Source organism: Trichechus manatus, unplaced genomic scaffold (genome assembly GCF_000243295.1).
Source record: "Trichechus manatus latirostris isolate Lorelei unplaced genomic scaffold, TriManLat1.0 scaffold00086, whole genome shotgun sequence".
Taxonomy (NCBI): domain Eukaryota; kingdom Metazoa; phylum Chordata; class Mammalia; order Sirenia; family Trichechidae; genus Trichechus; species Trichechus manatus.
Window position 1 is genome coordinate 6146574 of NW_004444022.1, and position 20543 is coordinate 6167116.

At 38.6% G+C, this 20543-nt stretch overlaps 1 protein-coding gene across 2 annotated transcripts in view; it reads left to right on the forward strand.

Annotated features, from left to right (window-relative positions):
• The window catches only part of GRIP1 (glutamate receptor interacting protein 1), a 332455-nt gene that overhangs the window by 115308 nt on the left and 196604 nt on the right, over positions 1 to 20543 (forward strand). For both annotated transcript variants that reach the window (XM_004381537.2, XM_004381538.2), the window contains exon 2: positions 3784 to 3864. In XM_004381537.2, coding sequence (XP_004381594.1) covers positions 3784 to 3864 — 81 coding nt within the window. The remainder of the gene's footprint in view (positions 1 to 3783; positions 3865 to 20543) is intronic.

Here is a 20543-nt window from a genome sequence, read left to right on the forward strand (position 1 = left end):
GGTTAAGATTTAAAGTTTAAAGATTATCTCAGGGCAGTAGCTTCAGGGGCTCATCCAGCCTCAATGGCTGCAGAAAGTCTAGAAAGAATCACAGATTTTTAACATACAGTAAGTCAGTGTTGGGTGATGACTTAACTTTAGAAGGAATAGGCTATAAATCTAGAAAATCAGGAGTAGAGAAATGTGTAGCTCATAACAAATGTTCACAGGCTGCATCTTTACAAAAATTCTCTAGTTTGAAAAGTTGAATATAATTCATTCATCCATCTGCAAGTATTTAATGAGTGCCTACTAAGTGCCAGGTATTGTTCTAGATATATTCATCTACTGGCTGATTCCTTTCCTTGTTATTTGACCTGTTATTTATCCATTTATGTAACTGAATGGAATTTGAAAGTCTGGTGTCTCCCTGATAAAGTATTAACATAGATTTTATAATTCAGTGAACATTTTGAGGCCCATACTGGAAAAGTGGGTCATATTTAAAATAAAAAAAAATTGTTCATTCAAGAAAGTGAACTGAAAAAGTAAAAGTTGGTTCTATAGCAAAAGATCAGTGTGTTTCACTTTAGACAAACAAATATGTGGGGCTGGGGGTGAGAAATGAAGTTCGTATATGCCCAGAAAGAATTGACTGTGACTGTTCATTTTCAGAGCCTTCTCCCTGGTAAGGAACTAACTTATATCATGCTGGTCTCTGCTGGTATGGAGTGTCTGGTCACTTACCTACGTGATACTGAATTCTACATGGGATCTGACGAACTTTCAAATCTCACTTCCTACCCAAGAGCAAATAAGATAAAGATGACATAGCATGGGAATAAGAATAAAAGAAATTCAGATTGTAGATTCAGTTTAGATGTGTGTCCTTCTATAAATTTACATCTCTGGGCTTCAGTCCTGACTATAAAATGGAAGAATGGCCTAGATCATCCCTTATAATCATGAAGTTCTAGAGATATATCTACAAATCTGTTAAAGTGCCGTCAAGTAACATGTGAAAAGACCATGATAGAAACCTCCATAGCTCTGTATGACTTTATGCTCAAGGATTTAAAATATACCCTAGACGTTGTCCTTTAGTATCCTATTATGGAGCCATCGACCACTGATTTATTCAGTGTCTTGGCTCCATTTCTGTTTTCAACCAAAGTTTGAATCAAGAATTGACTTTTAGTAAATCGCATCAAAAGAGCTGATATCCATTCTGGGATGGGGAGCTTTTTTATAAAAAACCCACGATCCCTCTTAAATATTTAACATAAAGAGATATTCTTAGGAAAAGTTTCTTTAAAAATCAAGTATAAAATTGGTCTATGCTGCTATGCTGCTATGCTGCTCTGTTGCTATGCTGTCCTTAACTCTCGTGATAAATGTTGTCAAGATTCTGCCTTACTTCCATTAGGAATTATTGCTTTCACCTTGATTGACTTTGGCAAGCTATTCTTAAAATAATATTGAACTTATTTCAGTCTGGTCCTTTGACCAATACAACTTTTGGCTTCAAGGTAATTGTTTACTTTAGCCTCTGGACATTAAGGACGCTGTTGATACTAGGAATGAGGATGGGAGCTGGGGCATGAAGATGTAGAGAAAGGTCAGGCAGCCATCTATAATTCAGTTTCAACCTTTTAAAGATGTGTATAACCATACTATCTCAGCTCTAAATCAAGGAAATAGTTTTCAAATATAAATGAGAAAAAAATTTTACCAGGGTTGACAACTTCTGTAATATAAACTAGGTAAATTTCTTTGAAAATGACCCCTTAAAATAGAGCATCAAGTGGAAATAATCCCACAGTGCCTTGGGCAAAATCCCTTGTTGCCCTTTAAGAAAATCAACACTGGATTCAATCCAAGACTTATTGGTTAGAATCTTGACAAACTGAAGCTGAGGGAAGTCTTTGGGTTTCCAAAAATGCTGTTCCTAAATAAACTTGGTGGTTATAATCTATATCTCCTTGTGCAATGCTTTGTACTCATAAATACACAGTTTCAAAGTTGTGTATAATGGAAGGAAATATATTTTAAAATCAGTGTTACAGAGAATCCCAGATTTTAACATGTTGTGTAGTTTGTTTTAACAGATCTATATAAAAGCATATTGCCTGGCTATTAAACTGCCACTGTGAGAAAAACACCCAAATACTCGGGAGGAAATGGTGGGGCAAATGGAGACTTTTTGTAGTATAATACTTTGTTGTGTGGGTTTGTAATTATACTCAAAACTGCATTTGAAACAGGGAAGAGTCAAAGACGTAGGATGTTGCTTCATGAGCAAACATGATTCTGTTGGCTATATCGATATCTGAAAGTTGGTATTTTATCGTTATGGTTGGAAGAACTTAAAGAATTGTGTGACAAATGGAATGTAAACATGAAACAGTGTGACTTCTATTTTTTAGATTAATTGCAGCTTACAGCAATGTTAATCTTTTCTTTATGTCATTGCTTATAAAGACCGTGTTTGTTTTATGAAGAAATCATAAATCATTTCAACCAAAAGTACATCCTAAAGAGGAATCTAGTTGCTCAATTTTGAAAACAAGCCACTTAGTTGGGAGAATTAATGTTTTCAGATGATAAACCTTTGCTGTTGAATTAAATCCTTGTTGTGTTTAATAGCTTGCCAAGCACAATACAGTTCTTTCTAATCCTTCAATGATTTCCTATTAAAAAAACAAAAAAAACAAATCTCAGTGTGGCCAGAAGCAACATTTGGGTCATCTAGCTTGACTGGATATGCTAGATGATTTTATATTATGTTTATTCAGACCTTATACATCCTGTCCTTGAACATTTTTAACACTGTTACTCAGACATCTCTTTTTCTTTATACAGACACCCCTCCTACATCCAAACTCGGAAGAATTCTTCTTTTCTATTTTATCTCTAATATTTGCAATCCTAAATCATTATTCCTTTCCAAGCCAGATCAAATCCCTTCCTAGATTTAAAAAAAAAAGATTCACTTTACTGAGAATCTGACAGATCCATCACCTCTATGGTCTTGTCACCTAATGGTTTGATCATTCAACTTCTTGCCTAACTCTCACAGATACGCTGAGCTTTACTCCTTTGCTCTTTTCAGTTGCTCTTTTTGTGGTTCTGCAGATTATATTCATCTCTTTCTAAAAGAGGCCTAATCAGTTCATTGCAATATTCTTCTTCTACACCAAACCATCCCTCCTTCTCTTTTCTTAACCCAGCTTCTCTGGTCTTACCTCTGAAGGTACCTCTCCATCCATTTTGCCCTGGATGCAAGTTCACACTCCCAGGAGGAACCCACTAACTCCATGTGTCTTTATTCCCCTGCATTGTGGTACTAATGCTCTGACATCTTCTTATCTGAAATATAACCTTTCCTTCTATTTCTTTTATTCTTGTACTTGATTATTCTTAGCGCCCATTGTGCCATTTTATTCCTTCTTTATCTTCCTGTTACCCATATTCACTGATACTTATTTATCAATGAATATAGGAGACAGGCAAATAATTTGTATACTTCTTATCACATTATAAATGTTTTCACATGCATTGTTGCTTTTGATCCTGATAACCCTAAGAGGTGGAAGAGAAAGTATACTCCTCTTTTATAAGGGAGGAAACTGATGTTCCAAATGTTTTAAATGACTTGTCCCACAGCTAAACCAAGGTTAGGAGCCAGGTCTACCAACTCTTTCTACTGTATCTTTCTGGCAAAAGGATTGCAGTCCATTGAAAGTCTTCACTGCGCTAGAAACTGGATGGAAATTAACCAAACCCTTCATTGTACCTTTGCAGATGAGAGTCCCTACACTAAATCCGCCAGCCAGACAAAGCCGCCTGATGGAGCATTGGCTGTGAGGAGACAGAGCATCCCAGGTTAGACCAGACTGTTGGATTTTTCAGCTGTTTTATTTTTGAACCCTGTTATTTGGTGATCCTAAATAATTACAACTTGGTAATAAGAATCATGTTATTTCATACAGCTTAGAATGCAGTCTGTACAACTTGTTCAAAAAAACAATTTCCATAAAAGGCAGACTCTGGAAAAGCTTGCCAACTTGTGAGAATTCATCTTGTATGCAAATCCTTTATAACGTCACTTGAATTTATATCAACTCGCACTCATTCACTTACTCTCACCTCTTCTTTTGGAGGATGACTTTCAAACAACATCTGTTTCTTTACTGAGAAATACCCAGCAGAACAAAAGGTTTCAAAATTGCTGTAGCAGATCATGTATGTGCTGAGTAAATATTATTCCTTTCTTCTCATCTCTTTGAACCTGGATTTACTTCTGTTACTTGTAAAATTCTGGGATTTTGTTTCCTTGTGAAGCTTAAGATTCTTGTAATACCAAACGAGTGATGTGTATGTTTTTCCAACAAAACATTTTGGAGAAATATCTTAAAATGCCTATACCCTAAAACTTCACTATTTAGAAGTTTTGAATTTGAAAATGACACAAAAGCATGCCAATTCTAAAATTAAAGAGAGAAGAAAATTCAAAAAATTAATTAGTCCTTATCCGTACTAGATACTTCATGGGAGGGGGGAATCCTTATGGAAGCAACTAAAGAGAAAGGTTAAAAGTATTAATACATTTAAACATTTATTGAAAAAATATTGTGTCTATGTACTTTATGCAAGCAAATTGTGTACTGCTAAACCTTAGCTACTCAATTTTAAAGTACAGTCGTCTTAGCAATTCAGGAGAAACAAAGCAATATTTCCAACATCAAATTCAACAGTTTGGCAAATCTGTCAGTGAAAAAGGGATTTCCATTTGAACAAAGAGGAGGATAAGTCTAGTTTCCGTGCAACTCTGTTCATGTTTCTCATTTATTTCTACAAGAGTAACATGTGGTTATTTTTACTTCTATTTTGAAGGCTTATATTCACTATGAAAGTATATGGCTTGTAAAGAGGCATATTATGAATATGTTAGACATCCTTGTTTTGGTGCTGTGAAGATTCAAAAGTAATTTGAATTCGGTAATTAGATGGCATCACCCAGTGGTGAGATTTCTTGCATTCTACCCTATGAAAACATCATTCTTACTGTTGGTCACGTTTAGAGAAACTGTTGCAGTCAGCTATGGGCTGTTTTCTTTGCTTTCTCTTTGTCAGCAATAAGGAAGTACCCAAAGTGTGAAGTTCAAGAACACAAGTTATCCATCAATTCCTTCTTGGCTCCTTTACATTAGCTGGTACTTAGTATTGCTCACTGGAAAGAGGGAAGAGACTTCCCAATGTCCTTACCACTTTACGTGATATGAAACTCAAGCACCAAAAAAAAAAAAAAAAAAAAAAAACCCAACTCAAGCACCAGCTATTGTCAATGTTTTCGTCTTGCGGGTTCTCTAGTGTTCCATGCTAAATTTAACCCATGTTTGGGGACCAGGCTTTTTCTTAAAGCCATCAAGTAATTTTTTTTTTTTTAATTACATGTTAGATACACAAAATTAGGCTAATCTTAATTCTTGGTTCATGACACACTCTTCACTAGAGAATTTTACCTTTTGTTCCTTTTTATCTCACGATTAAAAGATACCGGAATCAGTACTTTTTCTTTTTTGTAGGCTACGTGGGCTGTTGTCATGGAGTTTCACCACAGACATTTATCTTTTTGTCCACTCCCCCATAAGGCACAGGCTAAAGGGGTCGGCAGTCCTCAAAGTCTGCTAGATATTTGGAAAGGTCCAGGAAAAAGACTGTACCAGCTAGAGGGCTAAGAAACCAAAGTGGTTAATAGCTAATTATTTAAAAAAAAAAAAAGGTTGCTTCCAACTCAAGCCAACCCTATGTGTGTCTGATTAGAACTGTTTTCAATGGCTGATTTTTCAGAAGTAGATCACCAGGCTTTTGTTCCAAGGTACCTCTGGGTGGATCTGAACCACCAGTCTTTTTGTTAGCAACCAACTACATTGACCGTTTGCACCACCCAGGGACTCCAGCTAATTATTACCTACTATCTCAAAAAGAAAATTAGAGAATTTCTTGGAAGATGCATCCTGACTGACTTCTGTCTCTTAAAGTTCTGAACCTTTACCTTACTGTCTTACTTAAACATACCTATTGATCATGTTTTGGCAAAAATAAGGGGGTCTCCCTAGACCTTTTGCCGAGAATTCACTGAAAGAGATATCTAACCCAGCATCCTGAAGTCTTGACCAGCCTGGAGCTTCCGCTGAAAAATCCCAAAGTAAATTTCTGATGAGCTAAATTGGATCACGTGGAGCTGTAAGAGCTAGATGTAAGCTTAAAGCTTTTTGTTTCTTTCTCTGTGCTCATCCCTCAATCTTACTTCCCTTGAGGTATTATCACCCTGATAGTGAGGAAGGATGAGTTCAGAGAAAAATGCACCAAGGAACATAAGGCCTCAGGGAAATCTTGGCTCATTTGCCAGCCCTGGGTCTCCTCAGTGGTTAAGCTCTCGCCTGTTAACCTAAAGCCCTGCTCTGAGGGAGAAAGATGTGGCGGTTTGCTTACATAAAGATAACAGCCTTGGAAACCCTATGGGGCAGTTATACTCTGTCCTTGGAATCAACTCTGGAATCAACTCAAGGGCAATGGTTTTTTTTTGTTTGTTTGTTGGTTTGTTTGAGTCTCCTCAGTACAGAGATATTTCTCAGGGCAGATGCAACCCTTGGGCTATTTTCCTGCCTCAGCTACTGGGGAGTGAGCAAATCCAAGGAAACTGAAGCTTTAAAAGGGGTTATAGTTTTCTCCCACATCATCCCCAAAGCCTCATTCTCAGTGATGCTGGTTTAATTTGACCATGCATATTAGCACTTTCCTGATGGAAGCCCTCATGGGCTTCCCTATCCATATTTTCTGAAACTTTAATCTGTTCTTTGGAATTTATTCTACAAATGTAGATCTGGTGCTTTCTGAAGTAAACATTTATACACATATATGTAGGAATCCCTGATAGATTTCTTAACATGGGCTCCTTCATTTCCACAATACAATAGTTATTTTTAATAATCTTGTCCCAAAGAGATAGCCTTGAATGTTAACATAGATATAATTTGCTTTTCATTCATGTCAAAATTCACTACCTCTGTCTGAACTCAAAATTCATACCATAATTATTTTATCATCACAAGTTAAATAGGTGTCTTTCATTAAATGCCAGTTCTAACTGCAAATTCTTTCATCCCACTCCTTTTCTCTTCTGAAAAAAGAGAATGGATTAAACATCTCTTAGGAGCAAAATGCATTTGCTTTGGATAAAGGGGAAATGCATTATTCTTGTTATTTGGGAATTTGCCATTTTTATCATGTCTCCAATGGCATAAAATGTAAAAATAAAAAATTTATTTGGTCTTTCACAAAGTTTTGTAGAATTTTTAATAATGATAATAGTAAAAAATGACATGAATATCCATATTACACAGACGTTTAAATTTAGATTAGAGGCTTTACATTCTGTAAAAAAAAAAACATTAAGGAGGTGTATTTTAAATCTTATTTTTGCCCAAGTATTTTTTTTCTCCCAAAGATAAGATGAATTCCAACTGCAAAGGTATTTCAACTAAGATTTTACCAAACGTCTGCTTATTAAAAAGAATCTATTGATCTCATTTTCTTTTATTTGACAGATTACTGGTAAATTGAAGTTTGACCGCTTGAAGGTTTTGTCCATGTTATTAAAGGAAATCTGTACACACTCTAGGTTTGACAGATATTGCAATAATTTGTGGGTTTGCCTGCTTAGAGATGAGGCATTCAATCATGTTCTGTCTAATAATAATTAAGGGAAAAGACAGGATACCACAGTGGATCTCAAGGCCCAGAGTTAGTGTATTATTTACTTGATTTGCCATATCTTTCCAGGTAGGATATCTTTCTTTTCTTTTGCTAGTCTTGACAAAGAATTCTCGGCAATTCACAAATGCAGATATCAAGTCCTCATATCTATTGCATTTCCAAACATTGGAGTCCCCAGAAGAAATATCTTAAATCTGTAGCTAGAACGAGGCTGTGAAAGTTTACACAAGATTTTTCCCTTCTAAAATACGAGAAAATATACTTATCAATTTGGTCATAATGGAATAAATTTGATACTGTTCTCTTTCTAGAGTCTCACCTTTAGATATTTTGGGGAAAGTAAAAATATGGAGCTGAGAATCTGAAACTTCTAGTACCCCAAGGTGTGCACTTTCAAGCTGTTTGGAATGCATCCATGAAAGGTCAACTCCTATTGAAAAATTAAAGTCTGGAAAATAATACAGTCTTCTTGACACCATGGAGAAGCTGGCAACCTTGAATTAAGGGATAAAGGACAGAAATTTTGAAGGTTCTGCCATCTCTGTTCAGCATTTTTCTGTCTTTGTTATGTACACAATTTGATGCTTCATTGGTCTAAGTTTTCATTATTACAGCAGCTATACAGTGTTTCATCTACAGTACGACTTTATAGCTGTAACACTGTACAGATCTATGAAAGGCATTTACTCTGAATTTGGGGCCTGGTTCTGCCTTCTCTGTTTAGTTCTACCATTGAGTCCTTCCCAAAAATGAGTGAGACTCATGGATTAGAAACCAAAGTCAGTTGGATCAAGCAAGTATGAAATGTCATAAAAAGAATGAAGATACTGCCCAAAGGCATTAAGTTAGACTCTGCTGTTAGTGAGAACATGACCAAGGCAGGAAAATACTACGTGGCAAGCACCTTTGCTAGGCAGGCAGGCTGTCCTTGCATCCTGGCAAGCATCCCAGTGGGCCAAGGTGAGGACCATGGGGCTAAGGACCAGGTGTACCCTACCAAAGCCCCTCACTGTCAGCATTAAGAAGAACCTCAAACAAAGATGTATATGAGTATTAAAAATACTACACATTTAAGAAATTAACTGAACTACATCATTTCTTTAAAGATAACTTTCTAAGATTATAAAGTCCTTTGTATGGACTATTAGTTAAACTCAACAAAAAAAAAAGTTGCCATCTAATTGATTCTGACTTGTGGTGACCCCATGTGTTACAGAGTAGAACTTAGTCCCATAGGTTTTTCTTGGCTGTAATCTTTTTGGAAGGAGATCACCAGCCCTTTCTTCTGTGGTGTCACTGAGTGGGTTCCACCTGCCAACCTTTCAGTTAGTAGCCAAGTGCAAATATGTCTGGGATTCTGCCCCCACCCTATTTATTTCTTTGTTTCTGAAATTAACTGATAATTTTTTTTTTTCTGAGTCCCCACTAAAATGTAAGCTATACAGGGACAGGTACTGTGCATGTCTTATTGTATGCATCCCCAGGGCATAGAACAGTGCTTGGCAAATGGTAGGTATTCAGTCAATACTTGTGAAATGAACGAATAGGCAAAGATCTGCAGGCAGGATTTCTTGTGCTGAATCTGTTACTTTATGAGGAGTGTAAATTTACTACAAAAAGGTACAACACAGCCTCTGCTTACCACCTCTTTTCTGACGAGTGATATGCTGTGCAGCACATATTCATGTTGGCCTTGAGGCTGCACCAAATATGACATTCCTAAAGAAAATGTCTGCTGCCCAATACTAGTGAATGGAATATAGGTCAGCTAGAAGCTAGAGAATTTTAAAGGCCAGAGATCTTTCCCCAACCTCTTTTGCTTCTGTTTGGGCAGAAAATGTCTTGCAGTCCTATAACACTAAAGAGAAATTTTGAGCATAATTTAACAATAAAATTGACAACATGAGAATGATTCATTCAAGTTTTCTCCTACAGGAAAGGGCTAAAAAATGTGTGAAAGTAGCTGGAGTCTATAAATAGAGCAATGCAAAACAGAACTTATTATGGCAGGTACACATTAAGGATTTCCCTGGAGAACTGATCCAGTTTATAAAGTGGCTGGGTGTACATACTGATTCTCCCCAAATAGCACCAGGCCAACAAAGCAGCTTGATTTGTGTGCTCAGTGCTGCTGCTTTCATTAGCAGTTCAGTGAAATGACCATCAATTATGTTTGAAACATTGCTCATGCCTTTGTAAACATGGGCAGAATATAATAAAGTGGTAGATATGCAGCAAATGATTTTTAAACAATAATTCTTCTGGTATACAATTGAAGCAGGGCTTTGAACCGGTTCAGTAACTGCCAACATAAACGAGGGCAGACTATGTGTTGCATAGCAACCAAATCTGTTGCCCATCATATTTTGACTGGAGTAGGAAACAAACAGCGGTGCCCTGCTCAAAAATGGTGGCTGGCCACTGTTTTGGATGTGTGTCACTCTTGATAGTCCTGCCAATAATCCGATCTCCCACATCAGGCCCCTGAAATTTTGGGATCCATGCGGGAGATTGGATTATTGGCAGGACTGTGGAGAGTGACACACATTCAAAGTGGTGGGGTCAGTCACCATCTTTGAGCAGGGTGCTGCTATTTGTTTCCTGCTCTGGTCAAAATCCGATGGGCAACAGATTTGATTGCTAAGCAAGGACCACGTTTACGTCAGCAATTACTGAACCATTCGGAACTGGTTCGAAGCCCTGAGTTGATGGAAAAATGACTTGCGGGTAATTAGTACTATGCTTTGATATTTTCTGAACACCCGTGTATTGCAGGAGTACTGGCACTTGGGCAATGTCGTGCTTCAGGTACACATGGTAATAAGATGGAAGTGCCTCTGGTGGAGGCTAACAACGTCTCCCTGGGTCTGAGGAACATTTTACAAGGAAGCTCAAGAATATGTCCACAAGAGCTGCAAGGAGAAAAACGCTTCCCTCTACTACTTTTGCACTGAAGAAAAATAAATTCTACTCTCCACATTAGGGAGACCTTCAGTCAGAGTTTTAAATTGAAGTAATTGGGTGAAAGTTGTATTGTATGGTTGACACTGGGGAAAGTGAAGAATCATCTTACACAGTTTACTGTAGAATAGGACAGTTGACCAGTTAATACTCCTTTTTTATCCATCAGTCTTAAGTGGTTTAGAACGCTTTTAAATTTCAGTTACTCACATGTCACCTTCATGGAATTGGCTTTCTACTGGGGAAGACAGACAGTGAACAAACGTTGGCTGTTTAACATAAAGTCAGGCTGTGCTTAGTACAATGAAGGAAATAAACTAGTTAGGGAGCAGAGAGCAGTGGGAGCAGGAGGACATAGACTATGTTAGAAAGGAAAGTCAGGAACAGCCTCTCTGAGGAGGTAACATTTGAGTGAGCATGAAATGAGGAGTGAGCCACTAAATGATCAGATGAAGAGGATTCTAGGCTAAAAAAAAAAAAAAAAAAAAAAGCAAGTTCAAAGACCCTGGGAGAAGGCCAGCATGGCCAGAAACGGGAAAACAAGGCTGAGAATGGAAAGATAGGAGGTTGGAGAAATGGACAATGATAGATCCTGAAACACTTGTAGATGATGGTAAGATTTTGGATTTTATTCTGTTATAGGAAGTCATTGTAGAGGTTGAGAAAGGGTACTGATGTACCTTTGGTTAAGGAAAAAAAAAGTCACTCTAGCTGCAATATGGAAAATAGACTTTAAAGGAGACAAGAGTGAAAATAAGAATACTAGTTAGCTGGGTGTTGCAATAGTTCAGGAAAAAAGTGATGGTGGCTTAGTCTAAGATGGTAGAGGTAGAAGTAGTGAAAAAATGGTCATTTTGAAGAAGGAGCCCAAATAACTTACATACTAATGAATTGGGTGTAAGAAGTGAAAGGAAAAAAGGTTCTAGGATAATTTCAAGGTTTTTGCTCTTCACTACTAGGTAAATAGTGGTGCCACTTACTAAGACAGAGAACCACTGAGGAAGAAATCAATGGGTGGAGAGGGGAGTAGGGAACTCAGAGGAGAGCTCAGTTGGAAATAGAAATTTTAGAGGTGCCAGTTTTTCAATGGTATTTACACCCTTGGAGATTGCATGATATCATCTAGGTAGTACAAATCGATCGACTGAGGTCCAAGGACTGAACCTGGGCACACTAACCCTCAGAGGTCAGCAACAAGGTGAAAATTCAGCAGAAGACATAAAGAGACAGAGGCAGTGAGGCAGGAGGAGTACCAGGAGAAGGTGGTACACTTGAATCCAAGTTAAGAACAACATGTTACTAAGGATGGAGAACCAACAGGGTCAAGTATGGATGATAAGATGAATAGGTGAGGACTGAGAATTAGCCATTAGCGTCTGTAAGAAGGAAGTTTTTAGTGACCCTGACAAGAGCAGTTTCAGTGGAGTGGTGGGAGTGAACGCCTGATTGGAGTGGGTTGAGGTGAAAATACAGGAAACAAGAATCAGACAGAAGGTGTAGACAACTCTTTGAAAGAGTTTCTCTATAAAGAGGAACAGAGAGATAGGACAGTAGCTGGAGAGGACATGAGGAGAGCTTTTTTTTTTTTTATTATGGGAGAGGATACTGTATGTTTCTATGCTGATGTGGTTGATCTAGTGGAGCAGGAAAAATCGATGCAGGAGGGGGCCATCCAGCATGATGAAGGGGTTTACTAGGGGGGAAAGTCAAAGTATGAAGGCACAGAGGCCAGAGCAAGGTGGATTTCATGCTGAGAAGATGTGTGAGTCCTCTTCTGGTTGCTCTATTTTCTCAGTGAACTAAGAGATTAGGTCATCAACATAGAGTAAGGAGGGGAAGGGGATGTTAAAGGCTTGTAGAAAGAGGAGGAGGTGTCATTTCAAAGAATGGGTGAGTGGGACACAGGCAATGTCAGAGGATTATCCTATAGTACTTGCCAGTCCTATATCTCCACCTAAATGTCACCCTCTTCCCTCTTACAAACTCAATCTGTTAAATCACATAGGGATAACATGAACTTACCCTTTTAATGTTAATGCCCCATATTCCTCCCCGTGCATCATATTGCATGTCCCCTGGGAGCTTTCCTGCAACTTCTCCCTTCCATGATTATCATTTTTTTTATGAACACTCAGAATATTATGTGTCTTTACTGAAACTTTTGGCAGTTTAGCTCATCTTGCTTCAAGTTGCTCTGCAATAGTGTTCATAGACCCTAGACTTACCTCCCTAATTTAAGAAAAAATGTTTCTTTTTAAGAATTCCCCCAACAGAATTTTGCCCAGCAGGGTTCTTCGCTAGTGGGCAGTGCATGTTTGTTGAATTAAAGGCTCTTCTTTTATCACTTGCGGCCCTGGTAGCGCAGTGATTAAGCATTTGGCTGCTAACCAAAAGGTTGGTGGTTCAAATCCACCAGCTGCCCCTTGGAAACACTATGGGGCAGTTCTACTCTGTCCTATAGGGTCACTAGGAGTTAGAATCGACTCGACAGCAACAGTTTGGGTGTTTTGTTTTGTTTTCTTTTGTTTTGTTTCTTTTTTTATCACTTAGGATCTGTGATGTACCAACCCTTACAAAATGACAAGATAGAATGATGGAATGGTGCTCATAGCATCTGACTCTTTTTTCTCTAAGACCTAAAACAGGTACACATACACACACACATACATTTTTGTCTTTTTCTCTTTCAATATAGGAAACCCCACATCTAACTTCTTTTTCATTTTTAATGACAGGAAATGTATTATCTTACAAGGTAACCCATTGCCATCGAGTCGATTACAACTCATGGCTACCCCATGTGTTACAGACTAGAACTTCTCCATAGGGTTTTCTTTGCTATAACGTTTACAGAAGCAGATCACCACACCCTTCTTCTGCGATGCCACTAAGTGGGTTCAAACTACAAACCTCTCAACTAGTAAAAAAAAAATAAAACCATTGCCATCCAGTCGATTCCGACTCATAAAGACCCTATAGGACAGAGTAGAACTGCCCCATAGAGTTTCCAAGGAGCAGTTGGTAGATTCGAACTGCCAAACTTTTAGTTACCAGCCGAGCTCTTAACCTCTACACCAGTTAGTAGCTGAGTGTAAACCATGTGTGCCACCACTTTTTTACATCTCTGCCTATTAGGAAGTATTCCTTAAGCCAATGAGCTGAAGTTTCCCACCTTGTACCTCCACCCATTGGCGCTAATTCTTTTGAACATCCCCAAAATAAGTCTTTTGTTTACTTGAATACAGCTGTCATCTCTTGCCTAAGTTTTCTTTCAACCAGATAAAACATTTCCCTTCCTTCAACCCTGCCTTGTGTGACATGTTTTCCACACTCTGGTAGTCTTCCTCAGTATCTCAATATTCTTTAACATGTGGTAGCCAAAACGGAACACTTTTCCCAGCTGTTGTCTAAAGAGAACAGAGTATGAGAGAACCATTGGATGTTCTAGTCAGTTAATGCCCTTAAGATGGTATTTTTTAAATCAAATAATGTTTGTTTATATTGAACTTGCAGTCAAATAAAACTTACAGCTCTTGTTCTGAAGTTCTTGTTCTTAAGAACTAGGCTTCTTCTATATTGAGCAGTGGCACTTTATGATATTGGGCATCTTTGTACCCTTCTTTCTGTCATCTGTACATTTATTTTTATTATATTCAGCCAGAAATAGTTGCGAAGAGGAGAGGAAGGGAACTAACCTTTATTGGGTACCTACCATGTACCAGAAATTGTCTAGGTCTTATTTATTAAAAAAAGAGAGTTCTTTCCCCAGTTTTACAGAGGAAGAAATTAAAGCTTACAGATGCTTAAGTAACTTGCTTATACTTATCCACCACCAGAGCTGGTATTTAAGTTTAGGGTTACCTTAATTCAAAGCCCCTAATCTTTTGGCTGTGTGCACCAGCTTTTGAATGATTCAGCCCGTCTTTCCAACCTGGTGAATATAGCCTGATTCTTGATCACCACTCATACTTACTTCCTTCACAGCAGTGAATTAGCAACAAATTTGATAAGCATCAAATAGAGAGCTAAGAATTTTTGAGTCTTCCCTCTGCGTGTCATTTTGTGTCTCTTCACCTCTTCTTATAAGGACAACATTCATATTAGATTAGGACCCACCCTACTCTAGTACGACCTCATGTTTAACTAATAACATCTTCAAAGACCCTATTTCCAAACAAAGTCACATTCACAGGCACTAGGGGTTAAGACATCACCATATCTTTTGGGGGGACAGCACTCAACAAAAACCTTGCCCCCTTCCACATTAACACTCATCTGCATGTTTCTGGTATCAGTCTCAGTGATCCACAAAGCCACCAACCTGGAGCTTTTAGTACTCCATCCTGACCACAGGCTACCATAAGAGATCCTTCCAAAAGCCCAATGAAATACAAAAATACTCTGTCTACAACATATTGTCTTTATGTGACATGATTTCCACACTCTGGTCTTTTTGGTGGTCTTTACATATGATGTTGGTTTGCCATTCCTTATTCTTCTGTGGTCTTTTGAAAATGTTACCAGCATATGACATCAGTCCTAGCAGTCTAGGATTTCCAGAGTTCCTCTTTGTAGAAATCAAGATACTCATTTCCAGTCTTTTGGCATATCTTTATCTTTATTTCACAATCCAATCTTCATGTTCTTTTAATTCTCTGGGAGGTAACTGCTTGGATTCTAGAAGTTTCAATATATTTAAACAGCCTAAGGGTATTGTCAGTCAGATTTTGAGTGCCGTCCAACCTGGGGGACTCGTCTTCTGGCACTTTATCAGACAATGTTCAGCTGCTACTCATAAGGTTTTCACTAGCCAATTTTTTTTCTTTAAAGTAGATTATCAAGTCCTTCTTCCTCATCTATCTCAGTCTGGACGCTCCACTGAAACCTGTCCACCATGGGTACCATGCTGGCATGGAAATACCAGTGGCATAGCTTCCAGCATCACAGCAACATGCAAGCCACCACAGTAAGACAAACTGACAGACCGATGACGTATTCACTGGAAATACCCTTTTTCAACAACATAAACAGTGACTGTATACATGGACTTCGCCAGATGGAATACACAGGAATCAAATCAACTACATCTGTGGAAGGAGATGATGGAGAAGTTCAATGCGTTCGTCAGAACAAGGCCAGGGGCCAACTGCAGAACAGACCATCAATTGCTCATATGCAAGTTCCAGCTGAGGCTGAAGAAAATTAAAACAATTCCACAAGAGCCAAAATACGACCTTGAGCCTATCCCACTTGAATTTAGAGACCATCTGAAGAATAGATTTGACACATTGAACACTAATGACTGAAGACTAGATGAGCTGTGGGAGGACATCATATATGAAGAAAGCAAAAAGTCATTACAAAGACAGGAAATAAAGAAAAGACCAAAATGGATATCAGAAGAGACTCTGAAACTTGCTATTCAATGCAGAGCAGCTAAAACGAATGGAAGAAATGATGAGAAAAAGAGCTGAACAGAAGATTTCAAAGGTGGCTCCAGAAGACAAAGTATTATAATGAAATGTGCAAGACCTGGAGTTAGAAAAGTAAAAGGGAAGAACACACTAAGTATTCCTCAAGCTGAAAGAACTGAAGAAAAAATTCAAGCCTCAAGTTACAATATTAAAGGATTCTATGGGCAAAATATTGAATGATGCAGGAAGCATGAAAAGAAGATGGAAGGAATACAGAGTCACTGTACAAAAAGAATTGGTTGACAGTCAACCATTTCAGGAGGTAGCATATGATCAAGAACTGATGGTACTAAAGGAAGAAGTCCAAGCTGCACTGAGGCCTTGGCAAAAAATAAGGCTCCAGGAATTGACGTAACACCAACTGAGATGTTTCAACAAATGGATGCAACGTTGGAAGCGCTCATTCATCTATGCCAAGAAATTTGGAAGACAGCTACCTGGCCAACCAGCTGGAAGAGATCCATATTTGGGCCCATTCCAAAGAAAGGTGATCCAACAAAATATGGAAATTATTGAACAATATCATTAGTATCACACATAAGTAAAATATTGCTGCAGATAATTAAAAAATGGTTGCAGCATTACATCAACAGGGAACTTCCAGAAATTCAAGCCGCATTCAGAAGAGGACATGGAACAAGGAATATCATTGCTGATGTCAGATTGATCTTGGCTGAAGTAGAGAATACCAGATAGATGCTTACCTGTGTTTTATTGACTATGTAAAGTTGTTAGACTCTGTGGATCATAATAAGTTATGTATAACTTTGTGAAGAACTGGAATTCCAGAACACTTAATTGTGCTCATGCGGAATCTGTATATACACCAAGAGGCAGTCCTTCGAATAGAACAAAAGGATACTGCACGGTTTAAAATCAGGAAAGGTATGTGTCAAGGTTGTCTCCTTTTAACATATTCAGTCTGTAAGCAGAGCAAATAATCCAAGAAGCTGTGCTATATGAAGAAGAGTTCAGCATTAGAAGACTAATTAACAACTTGCGGTATGCAGATGATACAACCTTGCTTGTTAAAAGTGAAGAGGACTTGAAACACTTACTGATAAAGATCAAAGACTACAGCCTTCAGTATGGATTACACCTCAACATAAAGAAAACAAAAATCCTCACAACTGAACCAATAAGGAACATCATGATAAACAGAGAAAAGACTGAAATTATCAACGATTTCATTTTACTTGGATCCACAATCAATGCCCGTGGAAGCAGCAGTCAAGAAATCAAATGATGCATTGCACTGGGAAAATCTGCTGCAAAAGACCTCTTTAAAGTATAAAAAAGCAAAGATGTCACTTTGAGGACTAAGGTGTGCCTGACCCAAGCCATGACGTTTTCAATCACCTCATATGCATGCAAAAGCTGGACACTGCATAAGGAAAACCAAAGAAAAACTGATGCCTTTGAATTATGGTGTTAGTGAAGAATAGTGAATATACCATGGACTCCCAGAAAAACAAACAAATCTGTTTTGGAAGAAGTAAAGCCAGAATGATTCTTAGAAGCGAGGATGGCGAGACTTCGTCTTACATACTTTGGACATGTTATCAGGAAGGACCAGTCTCTGGAGAAGGACACCATGCTTAGTTAGTAAAGTAGAGGGTCAATGAAAAAAAGGGAGACCTTCAATGAGATGGATTGACACAGTGGCTGCAACAATGGGCTCAAACATAGCAATGATTGTGAGGATGGCACAGGACTGGGCAGTGTTTTGTTCTGTTGTACATGGGATCACTATGAGTCATAACTGACTCAATGGCATCTAACAACAACAACAAGGTATTTGCTTAATATCATTTCACCTACCTTTGGCATCAGTTTCCTCTTGCTTTATCTTAAATTATATCTTTTTTAGTTTAAGGTTGTTCTCCTTAGAGGCCACTGGAGATGCATCATTGGAATTGAGTACCTCAGCATTTCATCATGTTAAAAGATAACTTTAAACCAAAATCATAGAACAATTTGTCTAAAAATTGTTAAATGGGATCTAATTTGCTGTGTAAACTTTCACCCAAAACACAATAAAATATTATTTTTTTTTAAAAAAGATAACTTCATAACATCTTCTCTAAGAAGTAGACTTCTTCTCCATGTTCTTCTTGCTTGTAAAATGGCAGCAGGGGTAGTAGTAGCATCAAAATCTGTCTAACTGCAGGGGGGATAATGTGAATGAAGATCATCCCAAGGCTGATCCTTATGAGCTGGAGGTCAAACATACCTTCACTCTTTGTCCTTTTTACCAATTCTGACACCAGCCACACCTCCCACAGCACTCTCCACTTCTCTTCTGGGATCTATAATCCATTGCAGTGGCCACACAGAACTTACAGACCATACTTACAGTTAAGTGGTTTATTAAGGATCAGGGTACAACTTGGGACCAAGATCAACAGTTTGTAACTCAGGACCAGGATCAGGAAGTATCTAGGCAAAGTCTCCCTTGTTCAGTGCAAAACAACTCTCTCAGCTCCTGTCAACTATGCAGGCCCCTTCTTGGCCCCCTCAGGACAGAATCCTCCTGGCCCCTTCAGTTCAGACTTTTCTTGGCCTGCCATCTGTTGCTGCTGGCTGTGCCACTGAGCCCCTTCAGGCCTGTCACCATCTTCAGTGTTACATCCCTTGATCCATGTCACAGCTCTTTTAGGAGGTTTCTTGCCTCCTCTCTCTCTCTCTGCTTCTTTTTATCTCTTCTTTCTTCCTTTCACTTCTTCCTGCTGCTTCTCTTCTTGCTTTTTTCCGTCTGAAAGACTTCTGTGGGGTTGGCTGCTTATATACACAAATTCCTCATCAATTTCAAGGCATGCCCACCCATCAGGGCCACCAACTGACCAATCCCCCTTCGATAGGCCACAGATACTTCATTTGCATAATAGGCTACAACTCACCTCATTTTTGTAGTCTGTTGACCAGTCTCTGCAAGGTGCATACCAGTCACAGGGCAGGCTGCTGCCCAGAACCAGACAAAAAGTATCAATCCACAAGTTGTTTACAGCTTACCCAGGAAATGTCAGTCAACCTGGACAAAGTAACAAATCCTCTTGGGCAGAAAACTAGGGCAAAGGTAACTCCTCAGGGTTTAGGGGAAAAATCTCTCAAGCTGTTTTTTCCAAAGAACCAAGGCAAAAGGTCAGCTAAAGTAACTCATTTCACCTCGTTGCTCTAAACTAGAAAACCTGGAGAAATTCTTCTAGCTATAGTTCTTGCATATTCAGAAACTGCTCTTCCTAGGAGGCCAGATGAAGGTGGTGGTAATTTTGGTGGCAAGGAATCCTCTTCTGCTCAAGGAACAAAGGGAAGAAAACATTAGAACTTTGCAAAAAATGAAATAGCAAGTATTAAAAATACTGATTATTTCAAGCACTATCAAGGATACAGTAAAATATAAACACTCATATTGTTCATAGGAAGGTAAATTTTTTGGAAGACACATTGGTAGCATTGATCAAAACGTTAAAATATATATGCTTTTGTGTGTTTGTGTGTGTGTACAAAATCTCCTAAAATAATCCTCACACTTATGCACAAAGATGTAACCGCAGTTGTCTACTTACAAGATGTGGTGATTTTGGAGAATCATTCTAATCTGATAAAGAAATGCTTTGACAAAAATTTAAATAGCCTGCTGTTTAACTATGTCACCCAAAAACATATGTTGAAACCCTAACCCGTGATGCCTATGAATGTGAATGCATTTGGAAATAGAGTCTTCGACGATATTATTAGTTAACATGAGGTCATACTGGAGTAGGGTGCGTCCTAATCTGAATGATGTCCTTATAAGAGGAGACACAGAGAGACATGCAGAGGAAGACAGCCATATACAGACAGAGGCAGAGACTTGCAGTAATGCATCTACGGGCCAAGGAATGCAAAGGATCACCGACCATCACCAGAAGATAGAAGGGAGGCATGAAACAGAGTCTCTCTCAGAGCCCTCAGAAGGAATTAGCATGACCAGCACCCTAATTTTGGACTCCTAGCCTCCAGAACTGTGAGACAATACATTTCTGTTCTTACAAGCCTCCCAACCGGTGGTACTTTGTTATGGTAGCTCTAGGAAACTAAAACACCTCCCAACAATCACTGCTGCCATCACTTGTTGCCCCTGAGGGATAGCATCTGTTGACCTTAGAAGGAGGACAAGGATGCAGGGGGACCTCTCTCAACCCCGGTGCCTCACTTTTGAAGAGTGGAAACTGAGAATCTCTTCAATCAGCCATGAGTGGACAGGTGGGGTGGGGTTGGTCAGTAACAGAGTAGCCAGAAAAAGACCAGGAAAATGGGCAAGACTTGAATAAAATATATCTTATAACTGGCAAATCAGTAAATAGA